Source organism: Doryrhamphus excisus, linkage group LG10 (genome assembly GCF_037039965.1).
Source record: "Doryrhamphus excisus strain RoL-2023G ecotype Guam linkage group LG10, RoL_Dexc_Guam_v1.1, whole genome shotgun sequence".
Lineage (NCBI taxonomy): Eukaryota > Metazoa > Chordata > Actinopteri > Syngnathiformes > Syngnathidae > Doryrhamphus > Doryrhamphus excisus.
In genome coordinates, this window is record NC_136366.1 from 1,351,258 (window position 1) to 1,375,857 (window position 24,600).

Sequence of the window (24,600 nt, forward strand, 5' to 3'; positions counted from 1 at the left end):
CCCGTGCCAAGGTTGCAACCCATTTGTTTATTGGTGACATCACAGCTCCGCCTTGCGCTAATACGCAGGTCGCGGTTAAATCAGACAAGTTGATTGCCGCGTCGGACGGGTTTATTTGGAGCTGGGAGACTCCTTTAATGGCGGATGGATGACATCATCGGCCTTTTCTTGGGTTCTTGTCTTCTTGAGCTGCTAAACGGTGAGTATGTTTGAGGAACAATCATTAAGATGGAGAGAAATGATGTGTTTCTAAGTATATTCGTACACAACACAACTTCCATCCTCCCCCTCCCTCAACTTAAAATGGGCGAATCAATCAGAGTCATTTGGTCTTAAATTGGTTTCGGTGTGTGTGTATGCGAATGGAGCACCAAGGTGCATAAGAAAAGAGCAGCGGGGGGGGGGGGCAGAGATGGACACACAAGGATGCGAGCCTTACACATCCCTGGAAAAGGGGTCGTGACCCCCACCGCACTCAAACAGCATGTCAGAGTGGTAGAGACAAGGAGTGGGTTTGTGCTTACCTACCACAGAGCAGCATGGACAACAGAGGACACGCTAGAGGAGAGTTAGCAACATCAGGCTAAGAGTAAAAATAAAAAATAAAAAATAAAAAATAAAAAATAAAAAATAAAAAATAAAAAATAAAAAATAAAAAATAAAAAATAAAAAATAAAAAATAAAAAATAAAAAATAAAAAATAAAAAATAAAAAATAAAAAATAAAAAATAAAAATAAAAAATAAAAAATAAAAAAAATAAAAATTTAAAATTTAAAATTAAAAAAAAAATAAAAAATAAAAAATAAAAAATAAAAAATTAAAATAAAAAATTAAAAATTAAAAATTAAAAATAAACAAATAAATAAACAAAAGTAAATAAGTACATTACAAATAAAAACTTTAACTATATCGGTTAGGTCCAAGACGGACGAAATCAATGTGAACTAAACACAGTTAGTGGTCCGCACCATTTGAAAAAAGAGGCAAACATGTCAATCTAAACGTTTTTAAAGTCATAGCTGATGTGTTGATATCGTGTTTTTTTTCTAAAACACAAAGTAAAAGTAATAATAGCCCTACTTTCAAATCTATACAGAATATCCAATGTGTTTGACAAACATTACTATTGACAGTTACTATGGTACCGATTATGTTCTTGTATGGTCATATCACCTCGTACTTCGGTACGTGACAAAAATAAAATTTAAAAAAAAACTATATTAAGAAAGCAGGAAGTGAACAAATGTAACAGTTACTGATTGTAAAAGTACCAGATGGAGGGGTAGGATTTAATAAGCTTTGCTTCTTCCTACTCCTTTTGGACATGTGGAACTGGGAACTGATTATGGGATGCACTCAATTGGAATCTAATGCATGTTGAAATGAAATAAAACCATTACCATTACCATTACCATAAATTACAAACTTGGAAAGCACAAGATGCCACCTAACAGCATTTATTCTTTTATTCCTGTATTTGCAAGTTATAGAAAACAAGCCTGAAAGGGGAAATAAAGTAAAAAAAGAAGCAGCTGAGCTGATAGTGTGGGAGAGGGAATTGCTGACCAGAAGACATCGCTTTGGGCATTATGTTCACTTATTAACAGAGCCTCACAAGGAAGATCTAAGAAGCTGCAGAAAATACTTGAAAATTCCCCCTGACTTGCACTAAAAGGTGGGGGAAAGGTTAACCCATTCATGTGAATGAGACGCGCTGATGCGTGCTTTGATACGCTGCATTTATGCTGCATTCATGGCTACTTCATGGAAATGCCATACATTTGAACATTTGCGAACTGGCACATTTCACACATACTTCATACCTATTTATGACCAGTTTATTCATTATCATGTAATATTGGTTTGAATATTGGTCTTGAACAGATCACCTGGAATTATTTGTGTTATTTCATCTAAAATAACAATATTCTGTGTGCTTTGAAGAATAACTTTTTTTTTGTTTGTTTTAAACATGCTTAAGAAGTTACTTTAAGTGTTTACATTTGCATAGAGCACACATCAATCTGTCAGCTTTGACTTTGGAAAACAAACAGACGGACATTTTTGCCTCTTTTCTGGAATGTTGTGGACCACAAACCGTTTTTTGGTTCATATTGATTTGGGCAGGGGTCTCAAACACGCGGCCCGCGGGCCATATGTGGCCCGCAGGACACTAGTTTGAGGCCCCCACCTTGATATGAATGTTTAATGTTAGTTTGATACGGATGCTGTATGGTATCATGTACCCAGAAAAAATTATTACGTTTGATTCATGTTCATGTTAAAGATTAAATAACTGTTAATAGTTATCCTCCCTGTCCGTGTGGAAGTGGTAAGTTTTTAGCTATTTAAGTTGAAAGGAAATAACTTGAAGGCTACCGTTTAGGTCGCTAGCTGTCTAGTTTGCGAGTTAGCATGTGTCTCAAGACCCTGCAGTTGCGCAATATGTTGTAAATAAAAAGAGTATAAATGTGACTATAGTCGTGTTTTGTCATGTCTACAGGGCTCTAATAATGCTTTGTTCATTTTAATCTGAAAAAAAACATTTGTCTACCCACCAACTATATGTGGTTTCTTAAATTTTTATTATTTGCTGTATTATTATTATTATTATATTTATTTATTACTGATTGATTGATTTTCTTTATTCTTGATTTGTTTATTTATTTTTCATATTTTGTGCAGAAAAATAAAAATTAAGATATTTGAGAACAGTGGAATGTTTTATCAGAGCTTTTATTGTAGAAAAACGGAACCAAAGCACTGAAAAAAATATTATAAAATATTTTTCTGTTTTTAATAAATGCGTTTTTGTTTTTTTATGGGAAAACCTGATGCGGCCCAGCCTTGCCCAGACCCTAGCTCCAGTGGCCCCCAGGTAAATTGAGTTTGAGACCCCTGGTCTAGGGTCTAACAGATTATTCAAATTAATTAAGATTCAAATTCATCGATTAAGAAAATAATAGCTGGTTATAGCTGGTTCGATACTGTTAATATTAATATGGTGGAATGAGTGTCCTTTATCACAGACATATATGATGTAAATTGGCCCATCCCTGTTTGTCCTTTGGGAATCCTTGCCTCGGATTTGTTATCCCCAAAGAAACCCACATCCACATGATCTGTGAGTCGGTGTAACCTAATTACAAAACCAAAACCAAATGCACTTCACAAACTTTAAGGAGATCAATCAACGGCCCAGATGGAGGCTAAAGTAGCAACATGTGACTTTATGCCCACTTGACTGAGCACCAAAGGATCTCAAGGCCTCCTAGCGGCCGGATGATGACACTACAAAAGGCTTTTTCCATGTGTGCCACACAGAGTGAAGTCCTTCCTAAGCCATTTGAGCAAAACCACATCCATCCAGAAAGCGTCCCCTCCTCCTTTCTGTCATGAATGGGCTTCTGGTTGAAACCAACAATGCCCACACCTTGAACAGGCCCACTGATTCCACAGCCATTGTGCCGAGGAGGAGGGAGAGCATGGAGCGACAAGGAGCTCTCCCACTCTGTTATGGACACCCGGAGTCTGCGTTGTGCCTTTATGACTTGTTATGCCGCTAACCCCCTCTTGACTGCACCACCTTGCCCTCATTTGCACCGAGAAAAGGAGAAGGAAGGGAGGGTGCAAGAAAGGAAGGGAGCGAGAAAGAGCAGTGAATGGCGGCATAACATAACAATGCACTTGGAGGCTCGGTTAGCAAACACAGCTGGACCATCCACAGTGGAGCCTTTAATGAGCCATAACTCTAAGCAGACAGTGGGCCTACTAAAGCTCTTTTACTACTGGAGATTGTGCTCTTTATCTCGCTCGTACACGCACACACACGCTTTGGGGAACAACAATAGCGAGTTACATTACATCATATTAAGTATATTATTAGACAGATGCTCTATATTTCACATAAGACAGAATCATATCATGCAATTAGCCTGTTGTGTATGTTAACGACGTACACGTTAAACACAATACGAGAACGCTCACCTCAATGACCTGCTTGGAGTCCAACCTGAAGTTAAAATCCCCAAAGACGAAATATGGCAACTTTTCATACCGCTGGTCCGTGATCCTGCAAAACATCGACACAAGCAGCTGAATGAGCTGACAGGCCGGAATGTTGAACGGGAGGACATGTTGGCTGGAAGGCACCAGAAATATGGAAGAAAAACATTTTTCACGTTTATCCCGTTTCTGTGCTGTACGACGGGAGAACAGCTAGCATGATGGAGCTAACTATACGTGTCATGAGAATTTATAGTTGAAATAGGTGTGACCCGTTATGTCCGTCAAAGGACCGTCAATCCTAAAATTCCCCAAAAAGTGCAGTTTTCCTTTAAGAATTATGAAATTCATATTTTATCATATAGATACATTCATGACAAAGTGTAATTTTGAATTTACATTTTTTTTTTTTACAACAAAACAGCATGGGGCTACACGGTGGACGAGTGGTTAGAACGCAGGCCTCACAGCTAGGAGACCCGAGTTCAATTCCACCCTACTGTAAATGAATTGCCAGTTCATGGAGGACTACAAGGAGGAGTAACATAGTACAACGGGAGCAATATGTTTTAACAAGAATACAAAAACGCTACAGCCGAACGAAACGTCAGAAGTGTGAATTGCACGAGTCATTTAATAATTTCAAAATTTGAACTTTGAGAGTGTTTAAATAAGTTCCACTTATTTCAGGCTGCTTTGGGAACAATGTAATTATGTTGTAATATGATGAAAAATATATTATTTTAATGGCACAAAGTTAAAATATTAAATAAAAAAAATATATATATTTTTTAAAATGTTTAAATATTATGAGACAATAACAAAACAATACATAAAGTTGCAGTCTAATGTGTGGGAAAATACATACATAATATTATGGAAATAAAGTCAGAATTAAGAGAAGAAAATTTAAATTTAAAATAATTTATTTATTTAAAGCTAAAATAGCTACAAAATTTAATAAAAATTAAAATACCAGCTTTTTCTTGATATATATGTATAAAACTTCTTAGCATATGTACATATGTTGCTTTACAAAATATTTCATTTTTCAGTATGTGGCCCTCAGTGGAAAAAGGTGAAGGTCACAGCACCACCTTGTGGTCTGATTACTCTGATGATTCCACCCCCCAAGATGCTTTTCTTGTCAGGCTGGATGTCAAAGCATTCTCCGTGTATCGGGGCATAAAATACGGTTAACATTGAAAGATGGAAGACAAGAGAAATATGATATAATAGAAATAATTCAATCTGACTCATAACTGCGAGGTAAATTTATAGAGCTCAAATCCACTGTAATTACTTTGAAAGAAACCTTTTAAGAGCAGACGTGATAAAAAGAAAAAGGAAACAATCATTTTTACTGACACTAACATTAACAATATGTGTAGCATCAAAGATACGTGCTTTTAATATTTTCACCTCTCTTGTTAGTACAGTTAGAAGTAACTTGTTAGAAGTAACTTCAGTACAGTAGATGTTCCTGGACCACCAGCAGATGACAAAAATCTGCAAGTTTCATGGTTCCTTGTCACCTCGTCCGTCACGTTCCGCAGCTTCACTGGAAAATATATTTATTAATCAATCAAACTTTTTCGTGGTTGAATACGGCCTATGAGTCAAAACTCGGGCTGTCGATTGATTGAAATATTTGGTCCATAGTTAACCCAAAGTTAATCACAATTAAACACAGATATATAGAAGTTTTAGTCTAAGTACGGCTGTAAATTTCTGTGGTGAACGATTCGATACGAATCGATCTAGATAAACGGAACGATTTGATACGGTTCGCTAGAGTGTAAAAACGATAGTATTCATTTGTTGACGTAAACACACTCCCCGAAATAGCTGTCCTCGCCAATGCCTGCCAGTAAATGGAAACTCTGAACCCGAATTTTAGCTTGCAGTTCAAAGGAAAACAGCCAACAGTTGGCTCGTTGACTGTAGGGGTGTTATTTCATGTCTAGAGGGCTCTACAAATGGAGTTAGAAGGCTGTAAACAGGATTCCTAAAGTCAAAGCAAAAACAAAAATCTATAAGTAAGGAATACAGCTGGGATAGGCTCCAGCATGACCGAGACCCTTGTGAGAATAGGCGGTACAAAAAATGGATGGATGGGTGGAATCCTACTTCACAAGCATTAGTCTTAAATTGCTTATTTTCTGTAATGCTGTCTTCTATATTGCGTCATAGGAGGGTAAAGGTGACTGTAGGGGTGTTATTTCATGTCTGGAGGGCTCTACAAATGGAGTTAGAAGGCTGTAAACAGGATTCCTAAGGTTTTATATATATTTATATATATTTTTTTATAAGTAAAGAAGACAGCTGGGATAGGCTCCAGCATGCCCGAGACCCTCGTGAGGAAAGGCGGTACAGAAAATGGATGGACGGGTGGAATCCTACTTTACAAGTATTAGTCTTAAATTGCTTATTTTCTGTCATGCTGTCTACTATATTGGGTCATATGAGGGTAAAGGTGACTGTAGGGGTGTTATTTCATGTCTGGAGGGCTCTAAAAATTGAGTTAGAAGGCTGCAAACAGGATTCCTAAGGTCAAAGCAAAACAAAAAAATCTATTTATAAGTAAGGAATACAACTGGGATAGGCTCCAGCATGCCCGAGACCCTCGTGAGGAAAGGCGGTACAGAAAATGGATGGACGGGTGGAATCCTACTTTACAAGTATTAGTCTTAAATTGCTTATTTTCTGTAATGCTGTCTTCTATATTGCGTCATCGGAGGGTAAAGGTGACTGTAGGGGTGTTATTTCATGTCTGGAGGGCTCTACAAATGGAGTTAGAAGGCTGCAAACAGGATTCTTAAAATCAAAGCAAAAAAAAATCTATTTATAAGTAGGGAATACAACTGGGATAGGCTCCAGCATGCCCGAGACCCTCGTGAGGATAGGCGGTACAAAAAATGGATGGATGGGTGGAATCCTACTTCACAAGCATTAGTCTTAAATTGCTTATTTTCTGTCATATTGGGTCATATGAGGGTAAAGGTGACTGTAGGGGTGTTATTTCATGTCTAGAGGGCTCTACAAATGGAGTTAGAAGGCTGTAAACAGGATTCCTAAGGTCAAAGCAAAACAAAAAAAATCTATTTATAAGTAAGGAATACAACTGGGATAGGCTCCAGCATGCCCGAGACCCTCGTGAGGATAGGCGGTACAAAAAATGGATGGATGGGTGGAATCCTACTTCACAAGCATTAGTCTTAAATTGCTTATTTTCTGTCATATTGGGTCATATGAGGGTAAAGGTGACTGTAGGGGTGTTATTCCATGTCTAGAGGGCTCTAAAAATGGAGTTAGAAGGCTGCAAACAGGATTCTTAAAGTCAAAGCAAAAAAAATCTATTTATAAGTAAGGAAGACAGCTGGGATAGGCTCCAGCATGCCTGTGACCCTCGTGAGAATAGGTGGTACAGAAAATGGATGGATGGGTGGAATCCTACTTCACAAGCATTAGTCTTAAATTGCTTATTTTCTGTAATGCTGTCTACTATATTGCGTCATAGGAGGGTAAAGGTGACTGTAGGGGTGTTATTTCATGTCTGGAGGGCTCTACAAATGGAGTTAAAAGGCTGCAAACAGGATTCTTAAAGTCAAAGCAAAAAAAAAAAATCTATAAGTAAGGAAGAATGGAATCCTACTTCACGAAATTCACTCATCACGGCGGTGTCTGGAGCTAATTAACCACATATGCAACAATGCATATGTTCGGATGTTTGAATGAAGTCCATGCAGCAGCTCGGCGACCACAGTTCCCATCACCATGCCGTCCCGTACTGGGATCAGGCTTCTTTTCTTCATACAAAGTGAAGTAAACACAAACTCAATTCAAACAGTTAATACTCAGCTGACACGCCAATTGAATTAGAAGATCTTGATCACTTTGTTTGATAACCTGCTTTGATGGCAACGCTTGTCAGTTTTGAAGTGAATTGACTTTGAACTAACGAGGAGAAAGCATTGACCTCAAGCGTAAACAGATACGGAGATTCCCAGAATCCAGCAAACTGCCTTTGCCGATTTGTTTCAGAGCGACCCAAAGTTCATAATGGACTCCAAATACAAACAAACAGACAGTAAACATGACAAATGTGTGAGAAAAAGCCTCATCATTGAAAAATGATTAAGTCCAATACCTTGGTAGTTTTTTTCTCCATGGAAATGAATGCTAACATAGACGGATCTCCTGTGTAATTAACGAGCCCAAATGCTTGGCTCTCTATCCTTATACTAATAGTGCAGATAAATCTAGCCATGAACTTCCCAGGCCCGGATAACAATATATTTATGGGGTCGTAAAGCGAGGGGCCACTTCTTGGTGGTGGGTCTGTGTTGTAATGCGCGGTCACTTCCTCTCCGTGAGGCATAGGTGACGGAATAAGACAAGAAGTACAGCCATAACTTTTACATTACATGATATTAAAATGAAATGACGCTTCCAGGAGGAGTCAAGTGGGTAGCAGGAAGACAAGCAAAATATGACAAAATATGACGCAGTGGCAGCATGTTGGTTGACTTTTTACCCAACTCCTGATTTCTGCATGTAAATCTAGAATTGTAAAATTTGAAAACCGTGTTTCGTGTTAATGTTTTTGAGACTTGTTGCATAACTGTCTTAGTTAGCAAAGAACTACAAAGTCAACTGCTGATGACATCATGGACAGGGCGCCGGAGCTGACCGTGGTTCCTCTTTCTATGTATTAGCAAGCTAATATAAAATATATTAAGAATACATTGAGTATAAAAACACAACATGCAATATTGTATGCCAAACGGAAAATGTAACTCAAATTGATTTTAAAAACAGAAGAGAAACTCAATTACTCCCATAATGCTAATTCACGAACACATGCAGTACAATATTACAAATGTTATATGTTAATAAAAAAAAAAAAGACGGACTGTTTAGCTTGTGCTTGGTACTATGGCTGCAACTTACAATTATTTAATAAAAATACTAAAAATAAAAATAAAAATAAAAATAAAAATAAAAATAAAAATAAAAATAAAAATAAAAATAAAAATAAAAATAAAAATAAAAATAAAAATAAAAATAATTTATTTTCATGTATAAGGCAAAAAAATGCAACAAGTATGTTTTTGTGAGATTCCTTTAGTCGAAACACACCCTTTTAAACATTAAAAACGGGAATGGTGTTCTTAACCCTTACATGCACGAGTGACTGGACCCTTCGCTCTTCCATAAGTGGGTCAAAAATCACCCATACCAGAATCAATGCCTTTTTATGCCAATTTTGCCATTTTGGTTAGGAATAATCACTTGTATGATATTTAGTATTATATTTAGGACCACACAAGAATGATTTCATGTTAGAAACATCTTCATTTTTCACTTTTTTCCATCTTCGAAAAAGAAAATGACCCCATACAACAATAGAAAATGTGAGGATCCATTGTGTGTTACATAAAGGTAAGTTAAAAATGTGAATGGCATGATATCAAAAATATGTTTTTTGATTGAATACCTGGAATATGAAATGATAAAAAAATTCATTACAAAGATATTTCAAGAAAACAACCTGACTGGGTCATTTTTGACCCACTTATGGAAGGTTGGGGTAGTAACACAAAAACAAAAATTTCTTAAAATGTATAAAAGAAAAGTTAAAAATGTGAATGACATGATATCAAAAACATGTTTTTTTTAGGAATACCTGGAATATGAAATGATAAAAAATTGTCATCAAGAAAACAACCTGACCGGGTCATTTTTGACCCACTTATGGAAGGTTGGGGTAGTAACACAAAAACAAAACATTCTTAAAATGTATAAAAGTTAAAAATGTGAACGACATGATATCAAAAACGTGTTTTTTGAGGAATACCTGGAATATGAAATGATAAAAAATTTTCATTACAAAGATATTTCAAGAAAACAACCTGACCGGGTCATTTTTGACCCACTTATGGAAGGTTGGGGTAGTAACACAAAAACTAAAATTTCTTAAAATGTATAAAAGGTAAGTTAAAAATGTGAATGGCATGATATCAAAAACATGTTTTTTTAGGAATACCTGGAATATGAAATGATAAAAAAATGTAATTACAAAGATATTTCAAGAAAAACAACCTGACCGGGTCATTTTTGACCCACTTATGCATCTAAGGGTTAATAGCCTGACATCCTGGTGCGAAGAGACCACAGCTAACCTCAGTACTTTTATCCTAAACAGAGGGCAGTAAAACAGTTTGCTTAGGTTGTCGAAGGTGCGAGAACTCATTTGCCTTCTGCTACAAAAAAAAAAAAAAAGTGTGGTTGGAGTTCATTTTCAGTTATCTGCACCCCATCTGACGACAAATGACAAGCATGAGTCGGTAAAGACACGACGAGGAAAGCGGCCGTCGATATGTACGTTTCGGGGTCTTTCAAGGCCCCGTCCTGTAGCTTTATCCCGCTAACAGCCATGTCTAATACCCAAAGCCGGCCCGCTTTGTCTGCTGTTCTAAGGTATCAGCCACAGGTCAGAAGGTAACATTCTGTTTACACGATCGTTTCCTAAAGCACTCACGCTGACCCTCTGGTGTGAAAGTTGACTTTTTTTTTTTCCTCAGCCTTTTGTGCGGCAAGCGAAGAATTGCAACATTAGCTACAGCTACTGGGTGTGAAAAGGCTCTCTGCGAATGGGGGGTCCAGAGAACTCCCCGACCCCCGCCGGCTGACCCTCACCCTGAGCCGGGGGCCCCCATTAGCCTCGTCATCACAGTTCATTCAGGCAAACTGTAACAGTGTCAGTGACATTGCAGCACAAAGACGCACTCCTTTACACAGTCTATAAACCTGCCGTGACACCCCTGAAAGAGCCTCTTCACAAGGACCGTTCTCACTGAGGTTTGGGCCGGGGCCTTGGTAGGGCCTTCTTCGGGGGGCCACACAAAGACAGGGGTCAGACGCTAATTTATAACACGGCCCCCCGACTCTGCTCCCAGGCTCCTTAAACCACCGGCATTCTCTTACTCTGAATCTAAATTGATCCAACAGTCATACACGAAGACGCCGAGTCAAGTCAAGACATCCGAAAAACACTGAAAAAGTGGCCAGTACATATATAAAAAGTAATATAGTACTTATATAAAATCATTTTTCTCTCTCTCCATTCTGTCAGCATTTACTCCTCACTGACTTCCACCTGGATTATAAGCAGTGATTGACAGCTAAACTGGGCAGTAATAGACAGCCAATATGGGATTAAGAGGGTGCAACCGGGGGGCGATGTCATGACGATATTGACAAGATGACTTACCATAATTTGGGGCAGGCAGATTCAACTTTGCACACAATAGCCGGGTTGTGTGCAGTCATCCATTGTAAGTAAATGTTGAGAATTGGCCAGAATGTTAACATTGTGAAGAATGTGCCCGCCGCCGTCTTTCTCAATAGGTCAGGGGGCGGCCCTGACAGGGCCTTTGACACAGCGGAACGGCCTTCCCCACGTCCCCGTGTTCGCAGCACACAGCTTCCCCCGCAACGCCCCACACCTCGCAGTGTGTGGGGCGTGGGGATGCTGTGACGGTCACACAGAGGTTAGGGAATAAGTCAATTCCAGCGATAGACGCACAATCTCAACATGCTGGGAGTCACGCTTGAAAATAGGCGGAGACTATGGACTCGATTCCCTTAAATGGGGAGGACCTACGGTACTGTATTTATGGTAAAATCCAAAAACTACTATGTATGTACTTCCTCATTGTCTCCTTTGTACTTCTTCTACTGTCTTGACGAAGGAGCCTGTTGATTTGTTTGATTACTGCCGCCACCTACCTGGAGGCGTGTGTATCGTTTAAGCATGACGACCATGCGCTCTGCCGATTCGGACAACGCTACCGATTCCCTTCCCACCCTCGCATCTTATTAATTGGTTAATTGGTTTCAGACCCAGCCGTGATAAGCGAATTTCTTCAAAATTTGATACATTCGAATATACGTTCAATATTTTTGAAGTCAGAACATAGAAAACCTGTTTGAAACCGTCTAGATTATTTAACATTAGAGCCCTCTAGATAAGAAATAACACCCCTATAGTCAACTTTACACTGGTATTACTCAATACAGTAGACATAATAACACAAAATAAGCAACAAGGATTAGGAGACCTCTTTGTTTTGTTTTTTTTTTGTCTTTTCTGGACTTCCTGTTCGCTATTGTCGAATTAATGTAACACCTAGAGACCAGAGTAGAATACTACATGTCGTATTGTTGAATGCATTCTGAATGCCTTATATTTGTAATTTTTTATTTAGCCATTTTATGCTTGATAAGCTACATTTAGGTGGCCAATAATACGTACAATTTGCTGAAATGTGTTTATTTCATACACTAATAATAGGCCATATTAATTAATTAATTACATAACTTTTTTTGCAAAAAAAATTGCAAAAAAATGTAAATTAAAAAATTCAATTGTAAAAAATATTAATTACATAACTTTTTTGCAAAAAATTGCAAAAAATTTAAATTCAAAAATTCAATTACAAAAAAATTAATTACATTACTTCTTTTGCAAAAAATTCTAATTCAAAAATTCAATTGCAAAAAAAATTAATTACATTACATTTTTTTGCAAAAAATTCAAATTCAAATGTGTTTATTTCATACACTAATAATAGGCCATATTAATTAATTAATTACATAACTTTTTTTGCAAAAAATTGCAAAAAATTTAAATAAAAAAATTCAATTGCAAAAATATTAATTACATAACTTTTTTGCAAAAAATTGCAAAATTTAAATTCAAAAATTCAATTACAAAAAATTAATTACATTACTTTTTTTGCAAAAAATTCAAATTCAAAAATTCAATTGCAAAAATATGAATTACATAACGTTTTTGCAAAAACATTGCAAAAAATAAAAATTCAAAAATTCAATTACAAAAAAATTAATTACATTACTTTTTTTGCAAAAAATTCTAATTCAAAAATTCTATTGCAAAAAAAATAATTACATTACATTTTTTTTTGCAAAAAATTCAAAAATTCAATTGCAAAAAAAGTAATTAATTACGTTAAGCCACAAAATTTGGACCGCAGCATGGCAAGGAACGACTGTAGTCTATTCTATCTCGGATCAATTACCGCAAGATGACATTATCCATACATCCGTGTTCTACAGTATGCAAGCTGGAGCCTATCCCAGCTACAGAAAACCTTGTGACCATAATACTACATGCAGTAGAACTTGTTTTTCAATATTTCTGGACTTGAAGCAACCATGAAGCAGCAATCACTTAATTTAAAAATGGCGCAATGTTCAACGACTCATCGGGCTGTCCAATTTGCAGACAGAATCGCGGAACTGGTCAATAAAAGTGGAATCTACTGTTAAACGCAGATTCTTGTAGGGAGAAACAACGTTTGCGTGGGGGTGCTCTAATATTTTTTCCACCGCATGTGGATGCTTTGGATTCCGTAAATGCATTAGAGAAATTACCCGACATAAATATCCTACATCAGCGTGTGTAGATATTGGTAGCATAATTCAGATTTGGCCAAATACATACATGAAAATAACCCCCCTCCCCACGCCAGCCACGTTAATAAATTCATCCCGGCTTTCTGGAGGATCTCCCTGCGATTATCCAGTCCACCCTCTGGCTCCTCCAAATGTCTATTGGCTGAAGACTAGCCGGCCTTTCTCTGCTCTTTCAGCCTGTTGTTCTGGGAAAAGCCGAAAGGGAAACATTTAGGTTGTAGGGCTCTTTGAGACACCGTGACAGTTGACTGATGAGCGTCCATAAAATGACAAAGCATCGCTGTGTGGTAGCCAGTGTGGCCCACTGCCTCCCCATGGGAAACTAATTGCTTTGAATTGTTGAAGGCAACATTATTTTTCTGCCAATCACTGCGTTTCAATGGGCCGAAAATGAGCATGAAACAAGCCTTTTCAGCGAACAAAAACGTTAAATGTCCCCAATGTTGATCAAATTAACTTCAGCTCTGTGACAATGGACTATATTTGTGCCAAAATAATGGCCGGCCACAAAAGGAGGTTTTATGCCACGATTTCACAGTTGTAATGTAAAACTCTTCTCCGATGAATAAGGCTGAGCGGACTGAATAGAGGTGGATGGAAAAAAGAAAGCAACACACACAATAAGCATTATTTCACCCAAAATGTTGCTTTTTATCACTTCTAGACTTGGAAAAAAATCTATTGCATTTATTGAAATTCAATATTAAATACTGTATTACAGTATATACACTGTACATTTATATAGTTGTAGTTATAATTATTTGAGTTTGCTCATATTACAGACAATATTTAGGTTTGAAATAAGTACAAAATAGTTGTTTTTTTATTGGCCCGCAGAAGATTCTGAATATATAATTCAGCACAAAATTTAAAAAAAAGACTAAAGTTGAAATATTAACAGAAAAATGGTAGAGTCGTACTTTTATGACAATAACGCTGCAATATTATGAGAGGAATAAGGTCATTTTAGCAGCATAGAGTGGAAATATTAAACAAAAATGTTATTATAAACAACAATAAACTTGTATTTTTTTTTGGGGGGGGCGGATATTTATAGAACTAAATTTACAAAATTTGTTGAATTCGTAGTTAAAGCACAGAAAACCTGTTTATGACTTTCTAAATATACTTCATAATATTATTAGAGCCCCTAGGCATGAAATAACACCCCTATAGTCACTTTTACACTCATACTACCCCTGTATATAAACGTGTTAGCATATCTGCATATGTGGGTAGGTGCCCTAACCGTAAAAAGTTTGTTGATCCTTTTCCGTACAGGACAGGATGAAAGCGAAACACACATCAGCGAAAGCTGCAGAGCTGCGTGTTGTTGTTTTTTACGCGTCTCAATAGCGAGGGCTGCCAAAGCGCTGTTCCTTCTCAGCATTGTTCCCCCGAGGCCTTGAAGCACTTTGGAGATAAACACCGTTTAGCGGTTAAAAGAGGCACAGAGGAAAAGGCTTATCAGATCAGTTCTCAATGGGCCGTAAGCTGCATTATACAGCCTGGGCCCCAGATAAGGTGCGAGCTGATGTTTGATGCCCGGTAGCACAGCTCTGTCCCCTCTGTCTTTCTCCTGTAATGACTCCTTGCGGATCTCAGCTGGCGGTGTGTTCAGGAGCCCCCTTTTTTTTTCCTTCTCTCCTCATCCCGCAATGAGAGATTAGAGTACAGAGAGGGAGGCAGGACGGAGAAGAGAGGAGAGGAAAGGGGAGGGGGTTGGCTTTAGATATTCCCCCTGTCCCCTTTCCTGCTCCGCTTTCTGGGGGTAGGAGTCACATTTGGGACAATGGTCGAAAAGATGGTTCCCAACCAGCGGCTGAATGGGAACACTGTTGGTGGTAGCACTTCATTGAAAGCCCAGCCCGGGCACATTGTCCTCCCAGATCAGCAAAGGAGAATGGAGTTTGCTGGTGGCTGCCAAAAGGTTAGCAGCCTCTGTGAAAGGACCGAGCCATTATTTATTGCCCTTTACAGAGCCCGAGGACCCTTTGTGCTCCTCCTCTCTTCCCTCTGCTTCTACATTGCCGGTTTTTTTCTCTCACTCGGGTGATCCGGATCTGTGCACGACGAGTTCCCCCAAAGTGAGCTACGGAAACCCAATACCCCGACGTCCAATCCGCCTGACCAGAACTACCGCTTCACTACAAGTCTGACGCTCGACGATTGACATCTTCTTACAAGCTGACATTGGAGAAAAAAAAAAAAAAAAAAAAAAAAACCTGTAATAAAAATGGAGGATTCAATCAAAATAGAATCTTCATCACGCCAGTAAATCCGGCTCGGTAAAGGCATCATAAAAATGCAGGAAAACATTCCCACATCCTTGTCCGTGAAAAGGTGGGCCATTCTTTCATCAAAGTGAGAATGGTGTAAATAAAATGTGTCTCATAATTCAACGTTGTCACCCATATACATATAGTTATTCAAAGTGCTTGACAGGCGGACACGTTATGCATTCCGATGCCGTTAATATGGGAAGGGACCCGCCAGGTAGAGGACAACGGCTACATGGAGCACTCTATTATTAAACCGCCCCGTGTGCATCATCATGAGTGCTTAGGGGTGTCGCAGGGAAATGAATATGGATTAAAAACAAAGTAGGGTCGTTTATTTAAATGTACCTGTCTAGAACGTAGCCCAGCGCCTTCTGCCTGGTTCCGGAGTAGATGGAAGGACTCTTCTCCCAGGCCACCAGGTTGGAAGCGTCGTGGAATAGGTGGATGTTAACCAGGTCAAAACAACTGGAACACAAGAACACAGCATGAAATAATTTATTCGAGCTGCAATTATTATCAATTATTAAATTATTAATTTATCCAATTAATCGACAGCTATTTTGTTATTGGATTATTTTTATTTTTATTTTTATTTTTATTTTTATTTTTATTTTTATTTTTATTTTTATTTTTATTTTTATTTTTATTTTTATTTTTATTTTTATTTTTATTTTTATTTTCAAATGTAAAATCGGCCTCTTAAATGTGAATCTATGAAAGCGGACATATTATTTCTCAATTAATAATCATTAGTTGCAGCTATAGAATTTATTATGACGTATAAATAATAACATGAAATGAAAAATACAGTGGAATTTTGGAAAAAAGTATGTCCGAGTCACATCAAGACTTGGAAAAATATTTATTTCGTTTGAATTATTTCCTGTGGACATTATTCAAACTCTGAAGAAAACGGATGAGATTCCCGACACTATGATTGGCATTCCAAGGTTCACAGCAATCAGCATTAAAAATGAACTAGATGAAATTGTGTGTCAATTCTGAAACTGAAACGTGTTGAAATCTATTCCCTGACTGAGGAGCGAACCAGCAACCTCTCTACAACCCGAGCCGTGCCACCGAAATGCATAAATGTGTTCAACAATGACACGAGGACCGAGGATCAAACCAGCAACCATCTCAAACAGCCTCTAGAACCCGAGCCACGCCACGGAAATGCATAAATGTGTTCAACAATGACACAAGAACCAAGGATCGAACCAGCAACCATCTCAAACAGCCTCTCTACAACCCGAGCCGTGCCACCGAAATGCATAAATGTGTTCAACAATGACCGAGGATCGAACCAGCAACCATCTTAAACAACCTCTCTACAACCCGAGCCGCGCTACTGAAATTCATAAATCTGTTCAACAATGACACGAGGACCGAGGATCGAACCAGCAACCATCTCAAACAGCCTCTCTAGAACCCGCGCCGCGCCACGCCACCGAAATGCATAAATGTGTTCAACAATGACACGAGGACCGAGGATCGAACCAGCAACCATCTCAAACAGCCTCTCTACAACCCGAGCCACGCCACCGAAATGCATAAATGTGTTCAACAATGACACAATGACCGAGGATCGAACCAGCAACCATCTTAAACAACCTCTCTACAACCCGAGCCGCGCTACTGAAATTCATAAATGTGTTCAACAATGACACAAGGACCGAGGATCGAACCAGCAACCATCTCAAACAGCCTCTCTACAACCCGAGCCGCGCCACCAAAATGCATAAATGTGTTCAATGATGACACGAGGACCGAGGATTGAACCAGCAACCATGTCAAACAGCCGCTCTACAACCCGAGCCACGCCACCGAAATACATAAATGTGTTCAACAATGACACAAGGACCGAGGATCGAACCAGCAACCATCTTAAACAACCTCTCTACAACCCGAGCCACGCCACCGAAATGCATAAATGTGTTCAACAATGACCGAGGATCGAACCAGCAACCATCTTAAACAACCTCTCTACAACCCGAGCCGCGCTACTGAAATTCATAAATCTGTTCAACAATGACACGAGGACCGAGGATCGAACCAGCAACCATCTCAAACAGCCTCTCTAGAACCCGCGCCGCGCCACCGAAATGCATAAATGTGTTCAACAATGACACGAGGACCGAGGATCGAACCAGCAACCATCTCAAACAGCCTCTCTACAACCCGAGCCACGCCACCGAAATGCATAAATGTGTTCAACAATGACACAATGACCGAGGATCGAACCAGCAACCATCTTAAACAGCCTCTCTACAACCCGAGCCGCGCTACTGAAATTCATAAATGTGTTCAACAATGACACAAGGACCGAGGATCGAACCAGCAACCATCTCAAACAGCCTCTAGAACCCGCGCCACGCCACCGAAATGCATAAATGTGTTCAACAATGACACGAGGACCGAGGATCGAACCAGCAACCATCTCAAACAGCCTCTCTAGAACCCGCGCCACGCCACCGAAATGCATAAATGTGTTCAACAATGACACGAGGACCGAGGATCGAACCAGCAACCATCTCAAACAGCCTCTCTAGAACCCGCGCCATGCCACCAAAATGCATAAATGTGTTCAACAATGACACGATGACCGAGGATCGAACCAGCAACCATCTCAAACAACCTCTCTACAACCCGAGCCACGCCACCGAAATAGATAAATGTGTTCAACAATGACACGAGGACCGAGGATCGAACCAGCAACAATCGGGTTGGGTCTTGACCCCTCTGCCAAGTAGAATAATATAAAATTATTTTTCACCAGTCGGGGGCACCGTGCAATTTGTCCATCCATTTACAGCAGACTAAAAATGGTGGAATTCAGAGTCAAACTAGCAACCGTTGAGTTGGGAAACAACCACTCGAGCTCCTGAACCGCATCACCATTTGGAATAAGCAAACATGTACAACGATTTTCCATTTTCAATGGGAAAAGTCCTGTTAGCCGGTGTTTCCTGAACGAGCTGAACATTTTGAACCTGTATTGGTTTGAATCTGTAGAGAAACGTATGAGCAAAAAGAAATAGAGGAATAAACAGATGAAAAATGGCGTCTGCACTGCCAGCACCAACAGAGGCACGAAGAAACGCGCTAATCTGCTTTTATTCCGCTCGTCATGTCAAGATGAAGGCGATAGCTCAATGCATAGTGATGAACATATCCGATCGTATCGGACCGCTGTGTCTGGATCCCGAACAAAAGGATCCACGCATGGCCTCCTTTATCTTCATCTATCACTTAAGCAGTCACTCAGTCCTTCTCTCTGCTGCTCTTGTCAAACATCATGCCCCTATTAAATGCATCGCGTTTCAGCTCTTTAGTTCTCATGTCATACCTCTATTAGATTACTACTCACCCCGACCCGCCCTTCCACCCACAATCCTCTGCTCCGCACACTGGAAGCCGGTATTTGCATTCCTCCCACACAGGTTCAATTGCATGTAATGTTTTGTGTCATCTGTCATATGCAACTCCTTGACTAACGTGATTATGTCTAATCAAATCCCCTGCTCGCTTGTCCGAAGACGATTCAGACATTGAACTTCTCCTTCCTTCTGCTGTCTGACACTGCTTCTTCTTCTTCTTCTTCTTCTTCTTCTTCTGGAGTGCCAGACATGACTGCCATGATTAGATTTTCATCTCTTTTGGCAGTGAATGACTTGTAATGAGGGTTAAACAATGATAGCATGCATTGTTACTTAGCAAAAAAGAAAAAGGAAAAAAAAAAAGCACAACAAAAAGACTCACCAGTCAGGCAGGGCCCATCGAGTTCTGATGAATCCCTTTCTGGACCACTTGCACTGCAAAGCACATGAGATTCCCTTCAGAACGATGCAGCAACGTTATAAAATACAAGCATCTATGGATGATTAAATATTACACACTCTTGGGGTCCTAACTGCTCGACAGTCGCGGCCATCATTAATGATTAAATATAGAATGCTAAAGGGGTCATGGATTCGGTGCGCTGTTACAAAAACATCTGGGAGAAGATGAGGAGGTTATCCTTCCAGAGTGGAAGGTGCAACAACCACAGAGATGAAAGTAAGAAGTTTTAATCACGGTCACAATCATTTGCACAATCCTTGTACAGTGGAACCTTGGTTTACATACAGTACACCTCGGTTAGTGGATTTTTATTTTATTTTTTTACAGATAAGTACAGATATGAAAGCAACGAGTTGTTCTCTTTTAATCACGGTCACAATCATTTGCACCATCCTTGTAAAGTGGAACCTCGGTTTACATACAGTATACCTCGGTTAGCGTTTTTTTTTTTTTTTTACTGGAAGGTGGAACAAGTACAGAGATGAAAGTAAGGAGTGGTTCTCTTTTAATCACGGTTACAATCATTAGCACAATCCTTGTACAGTGGAACCTCGGTTTACATACAGTACACCTTGGTTAGCGTATTTTTTTTTTTTACTGAAAGGTGGAACAAATACAGATATGAAAGCAACGAGTTGTTCTCTTTTAATCACGGTCACAATCATTTGCACCATCCTTGTACAGTGGAACCTTGGTTTACATACAGTACACCTCGGTTAGTGGATTTTTATTATTTTTTTACAGATAAGTACAGATATGAAAGCAACGAGTTGTTCTCTTTTAATCACGGTCACAATCATTTGCACCATCCTTGTAAAGTGGAACCTCGGTTTACATACAGTATACCTCGGTTAGCGTTTTTTTTTTTTTTTTTTTTTACTGGAAGGTGGAACAAGTACAGAAATGAAAGTAAGGAGTGGTTCTCTTTTAATCACGGTCACAATCATTTGCACCATCCTTGTACAGTGGAACCTTGGTTTACATACAGTACACCTCGGTTAGTGGATTTTTATTTTTTTTTACAGATAAGTACAGATATGAAAGCAACGAGTTGTTCTCTTTTAATCACGGTCACAATCCTTTGCACCATCCTTGTAAAGTGGAACCTCGGTTTACATACAGTATACCTCGGTTAGCGTTTTGTTTTTTTTTACTGGAAGGTGGAACAAGTACAGAGATGAAAGTAAGGAGTGGTTCTCTTTTAATCACGGTTACAATCATTTGCACAATCCTTGTACAGTGAAACCTCGGTTTACATACAGTACACCTCGGTTAGCGTAAGTTTTTAACGTCAATTTGTTGTGTTAATAATACACAACTATGTTCTTCATGAATTTATATCATGCATGGAACCCGGAAGCGGTTTAAATAATATAAAACAATAACATTTCTAACTGCTTCTGTGAAAAATGTATTCAGTTAGAGTATGTTTTGGTTTGAGTCAGATGTCCTGGAATGCATTCATGATGCTTCCACTGTATTTATGTATTGTATTTCATACGTCCTGCATGGTCTGTGTACAGTGTGAGTGACTTGGGAGTAACCTAGTTACATTTGATTTATTTACAAAGTAAAAGAACGTTTGATAAAAATAATAACAGGCACCCATGGCAGTAATGGAAAAAAAAAAGCTAGATGAACAGTGTGGGCATTTTTGATTAGGTCCAACCAGTCTTGAGTTAATTATCTAATCACAAGTCTAAAGATCTTTTTCCCAAACAGCACATGATTCCTCATGAAGCTGGATATTAAATTGATATCAAATTAAATAGACAAATTGACGCTGCAAGTGTTCTTGTCTTTGCAATGGATAAATAAGTAGCTTTTCCGCTGTATTTTTTTCCCTCGTGCAACTCTCTCTGATACTCCTAATGGGGAGTTAATTGTAGTGATGAATAAACTAATTATGGACCAGGTCACATAATTACAAATTGACCAATTTAATTTAAAAAAAAAAGAAAAAAAAAAACCTCAGATGCACATTAAAGGGCTAAGAAGTACTTGATTGCGTCTCACATCCTTCAATCTGCATTAGTACAAGATTAACTGTATCAAATTGAATTACATTAGCATACTTGAATTAATCCATACTGTCTCAGGAGGATGTATGGGCCCAATTATGACTTGCTGTCCAAATATTGTGACGTTAAAAGCAGCAAATGGAATTGGATGCAAGTGAAAGATTGACCTTGGACATGAAAAAAAGAATATCGACTTGGAAAATATATTTACAACAAGTCCTTATGTATTAAATAACAGTAAACATGCATATATTTCAAAATAAAAGCATCTATGGATGATTAAATATTACACACTCTTGGGGTCCTAACTGCTCGACAGTCGTGGCCATCATTAATGATTAAATATAGAATGCTAAAGGGGTCATGGATTCGGTGCGCTGTTACAAAAACATCTGGGAGAAGATGAGGAGTTTATCCTTCCAGAATGGAAGGTGCAACAAGCACAGAGATGAAAGTAAGAAGTTTTAATCACGGTCACAATCATTTGCACAATCCTTGTACAGTGGAACCTTGGTTTACATACAGTACACCTCGGTTAGTGTATTTTTATTTTTTTTTTTTACAGATAAGTACAGATATGAAAGCAACGAGTTGTTCTCTTTTAATCACGGTCACAATCATTTGCACCATCCTTGTAAAGTGGAACCTTGGTTTACATACAGTATACCTCGGTTAGCGTTTTTTTTTTTTTTTTTTTACTGGAAGGTGGAACAAGTACAGAAATGAAAGTAAGGAGTGGTTCTCTTTTAATCACGGTTACAATCATTAGCACAATCCTTGTAGAGTGAAACCTCGGTTTACATACAGTACACCTCGATTAGTGGATTTTTATTATTTTTTTACAGATAAGTACAGATATGAAAGCAACAAGAAAATATATTTACAACAAGTCCTTATGTATTAAATAACAGTAAACATGCATATATTTGGGGGCTGAAGGACTTTCAGTCTGAGTGCAGACCTGCCAACATTTATGAATTTGTCGTATTCTGCATGCAATTTGATTCTTGAATATGCTTGAACGCTTCACTGCTCTCAATTTCGTTGCATTTGGTTGGTTTCGGTCTGTGCGATAGAAATACATAAATCGACATTATCAATTTCTCAATAGTATCTCAAATCAGGGGAGCGCGAAAACATTTCTGTCCCTCAGTGGGGGCACGACAGGAAATAATTGAGAACCAGTGGTCTACATCAAGGCTGCACGGTGCGTGAGTGGTTACCGCGGGGGACACACAGCTAGGACACCTGAGTTCGATTCCACTCTCGAGCATGCGTGGGTTTTCTCCAGGTTGATCCCACATTCCAAAAACATGCTAGGTTAATTAGCGACTCCAAATTGTCCATAGGTATGAATGTGAGTGTGAATGGTTGTTTGTCTATATGTGCCCTGTGATTGGTTGGCCACCAGTCCAGGGTGTTATTTCCTTTAAACTTAAAAAGCCAAAAACTTACCACTTCCGCACAGATAGGGAGGACAACTATTAACAGTTATTTAACCTTTAACATGAACATTAATCAAACGTAATAATTTCTTCTGGGTACATGATACCATAAAACATTAAACTTTCATATCAAGGCGGGGGCCTAAACTAGCGTCCTGCGGCCACATTTGGCCCGCGGGCCGCGTGTTTGAGACCCCTGGTCTACATCAACAAATGTATCATTTGTATTGAATCAATCCGTATCGTTTGTACACTGTATTGAAGCGGAACAAATTTTTTATGTATATATCAAAACTTAACTCATGTATTTCGATGCGTATTTCATTGTTTACCCTACTTATTATAACGCTTCCTTATAATAATTTACATAATATATATATATATCATTATATAATTGTGATTAATTAATTGTGACGTAACTATGGACAAAATGCGATCCAATATTTTAATGGACTGACAGGCCCACCCAAAGTCAAAAAACAATTTCAACTTTCAATAACCATCGGCAGCCATCTCCCTCTGGAATCTAACCGTGCACGCTTTCCACCGAGAGCCGTTCAGGTAAAGTTGAGGGAAAGAAAGTGTGAGAGCGGCGAGGATGACGAGGGACAAGATGAAAAGTGATGTCGGGGGTGGTCGTGCTCGGCGCCCATGCAGGCACTGACTGCAGCCAGAGACGTTTAATCTCGATTTAATTTAAAGAGCCATTAACTACAATCACAACATTAATATCAATCACTTCCCTGACACCTGGCCCCAGATTGCCCCATTTGCTCTCCGTATGACTGATCGGCCCCGCCGCTTCATCGCTTGCTTATAAACACCGACACGCGCAAAACACGCTCAGACGCACACGCAATCTCGGCGCGCTGGCACAAACATTCATGTAAAATAAATAAATCACACGTTGCCGTTTCTTTTCTAACAATACAGGCAATTTCGGTTTGGAGCAGAACGCCAGTTAACACGATTATCTAATGCAATCAATCACGGACAGAAGAAGAAAAGTGTCTCTCTATATAGCTGACATGATGACATCATCATTTGATTGCTGACATTGAAGCGGAGATGATGACACGGATACTAATCCCCTCCCACAAATACATCTTCTTAAAAATAAGATTCCTTTTGACAATGTGCTGTCACTTTTTCCAAAACAGGCGACATAGTCGGATTAAAGGGATAAGTGACATGTAATCATATCATAAATCAGATTTAGTGGCTGTGAAGAGTCGCTGGGCGGGGATGAGGGTGGGAGTCAAAGGGCAATGGTAAAAGGTCGCAAGGCTCGGGGTGACATTGGCTGACCCTCCACAGGTCAGTGATGGCGTCTACGCCCGTGACAGTGATGAACGGCGGCTGCACGGCGGGTCGCATCCAGGGGTGCCCGCCCCGTTCACATATACACGGCGACTCCAACACACGTACACAAAAAAACAAATATCTATTTTGGGTGGACTGGTGCAGTGGAACCGTCGGGAGATTTGCGAGGAGAAACC

The 24,600-nt window shown here is 39.0% G+C and overlaps 1 protein-coding gene across 2 annotated transcripts in view; it reads right to left on the reverse strand.

Moving 5' to 3' along the window:
• Positions 1-24,600, reverse strand: part of inpp5a (inositol polyphosphate-5-phosphatase A) — a 160,837-nt gene that overhangs the window by 56,316 nt on the left and 79,921 nt on the right. For both annotated transcript variants that reach the window (XM_058049722.2, XM_058049729.2), the window contains exons 7-9: positions 19,555-19,607; positions 16,138-16,257; positions 3,989-4,073 (exon numbers count right to left, since the gene is read on the reverse strand). In XM_058049722.2, coding sequence (XP_057905705.2) covers positions 3,989-4,073; positions 16,138-16,257; positions 19,555-19,607 — 258 coding nt within the window. The remainder of the gene's footprint in view (positions 1-3,988; positions 4,074-16,137; positions 16,258-19,554; positions 19,608-24,600) is intronic.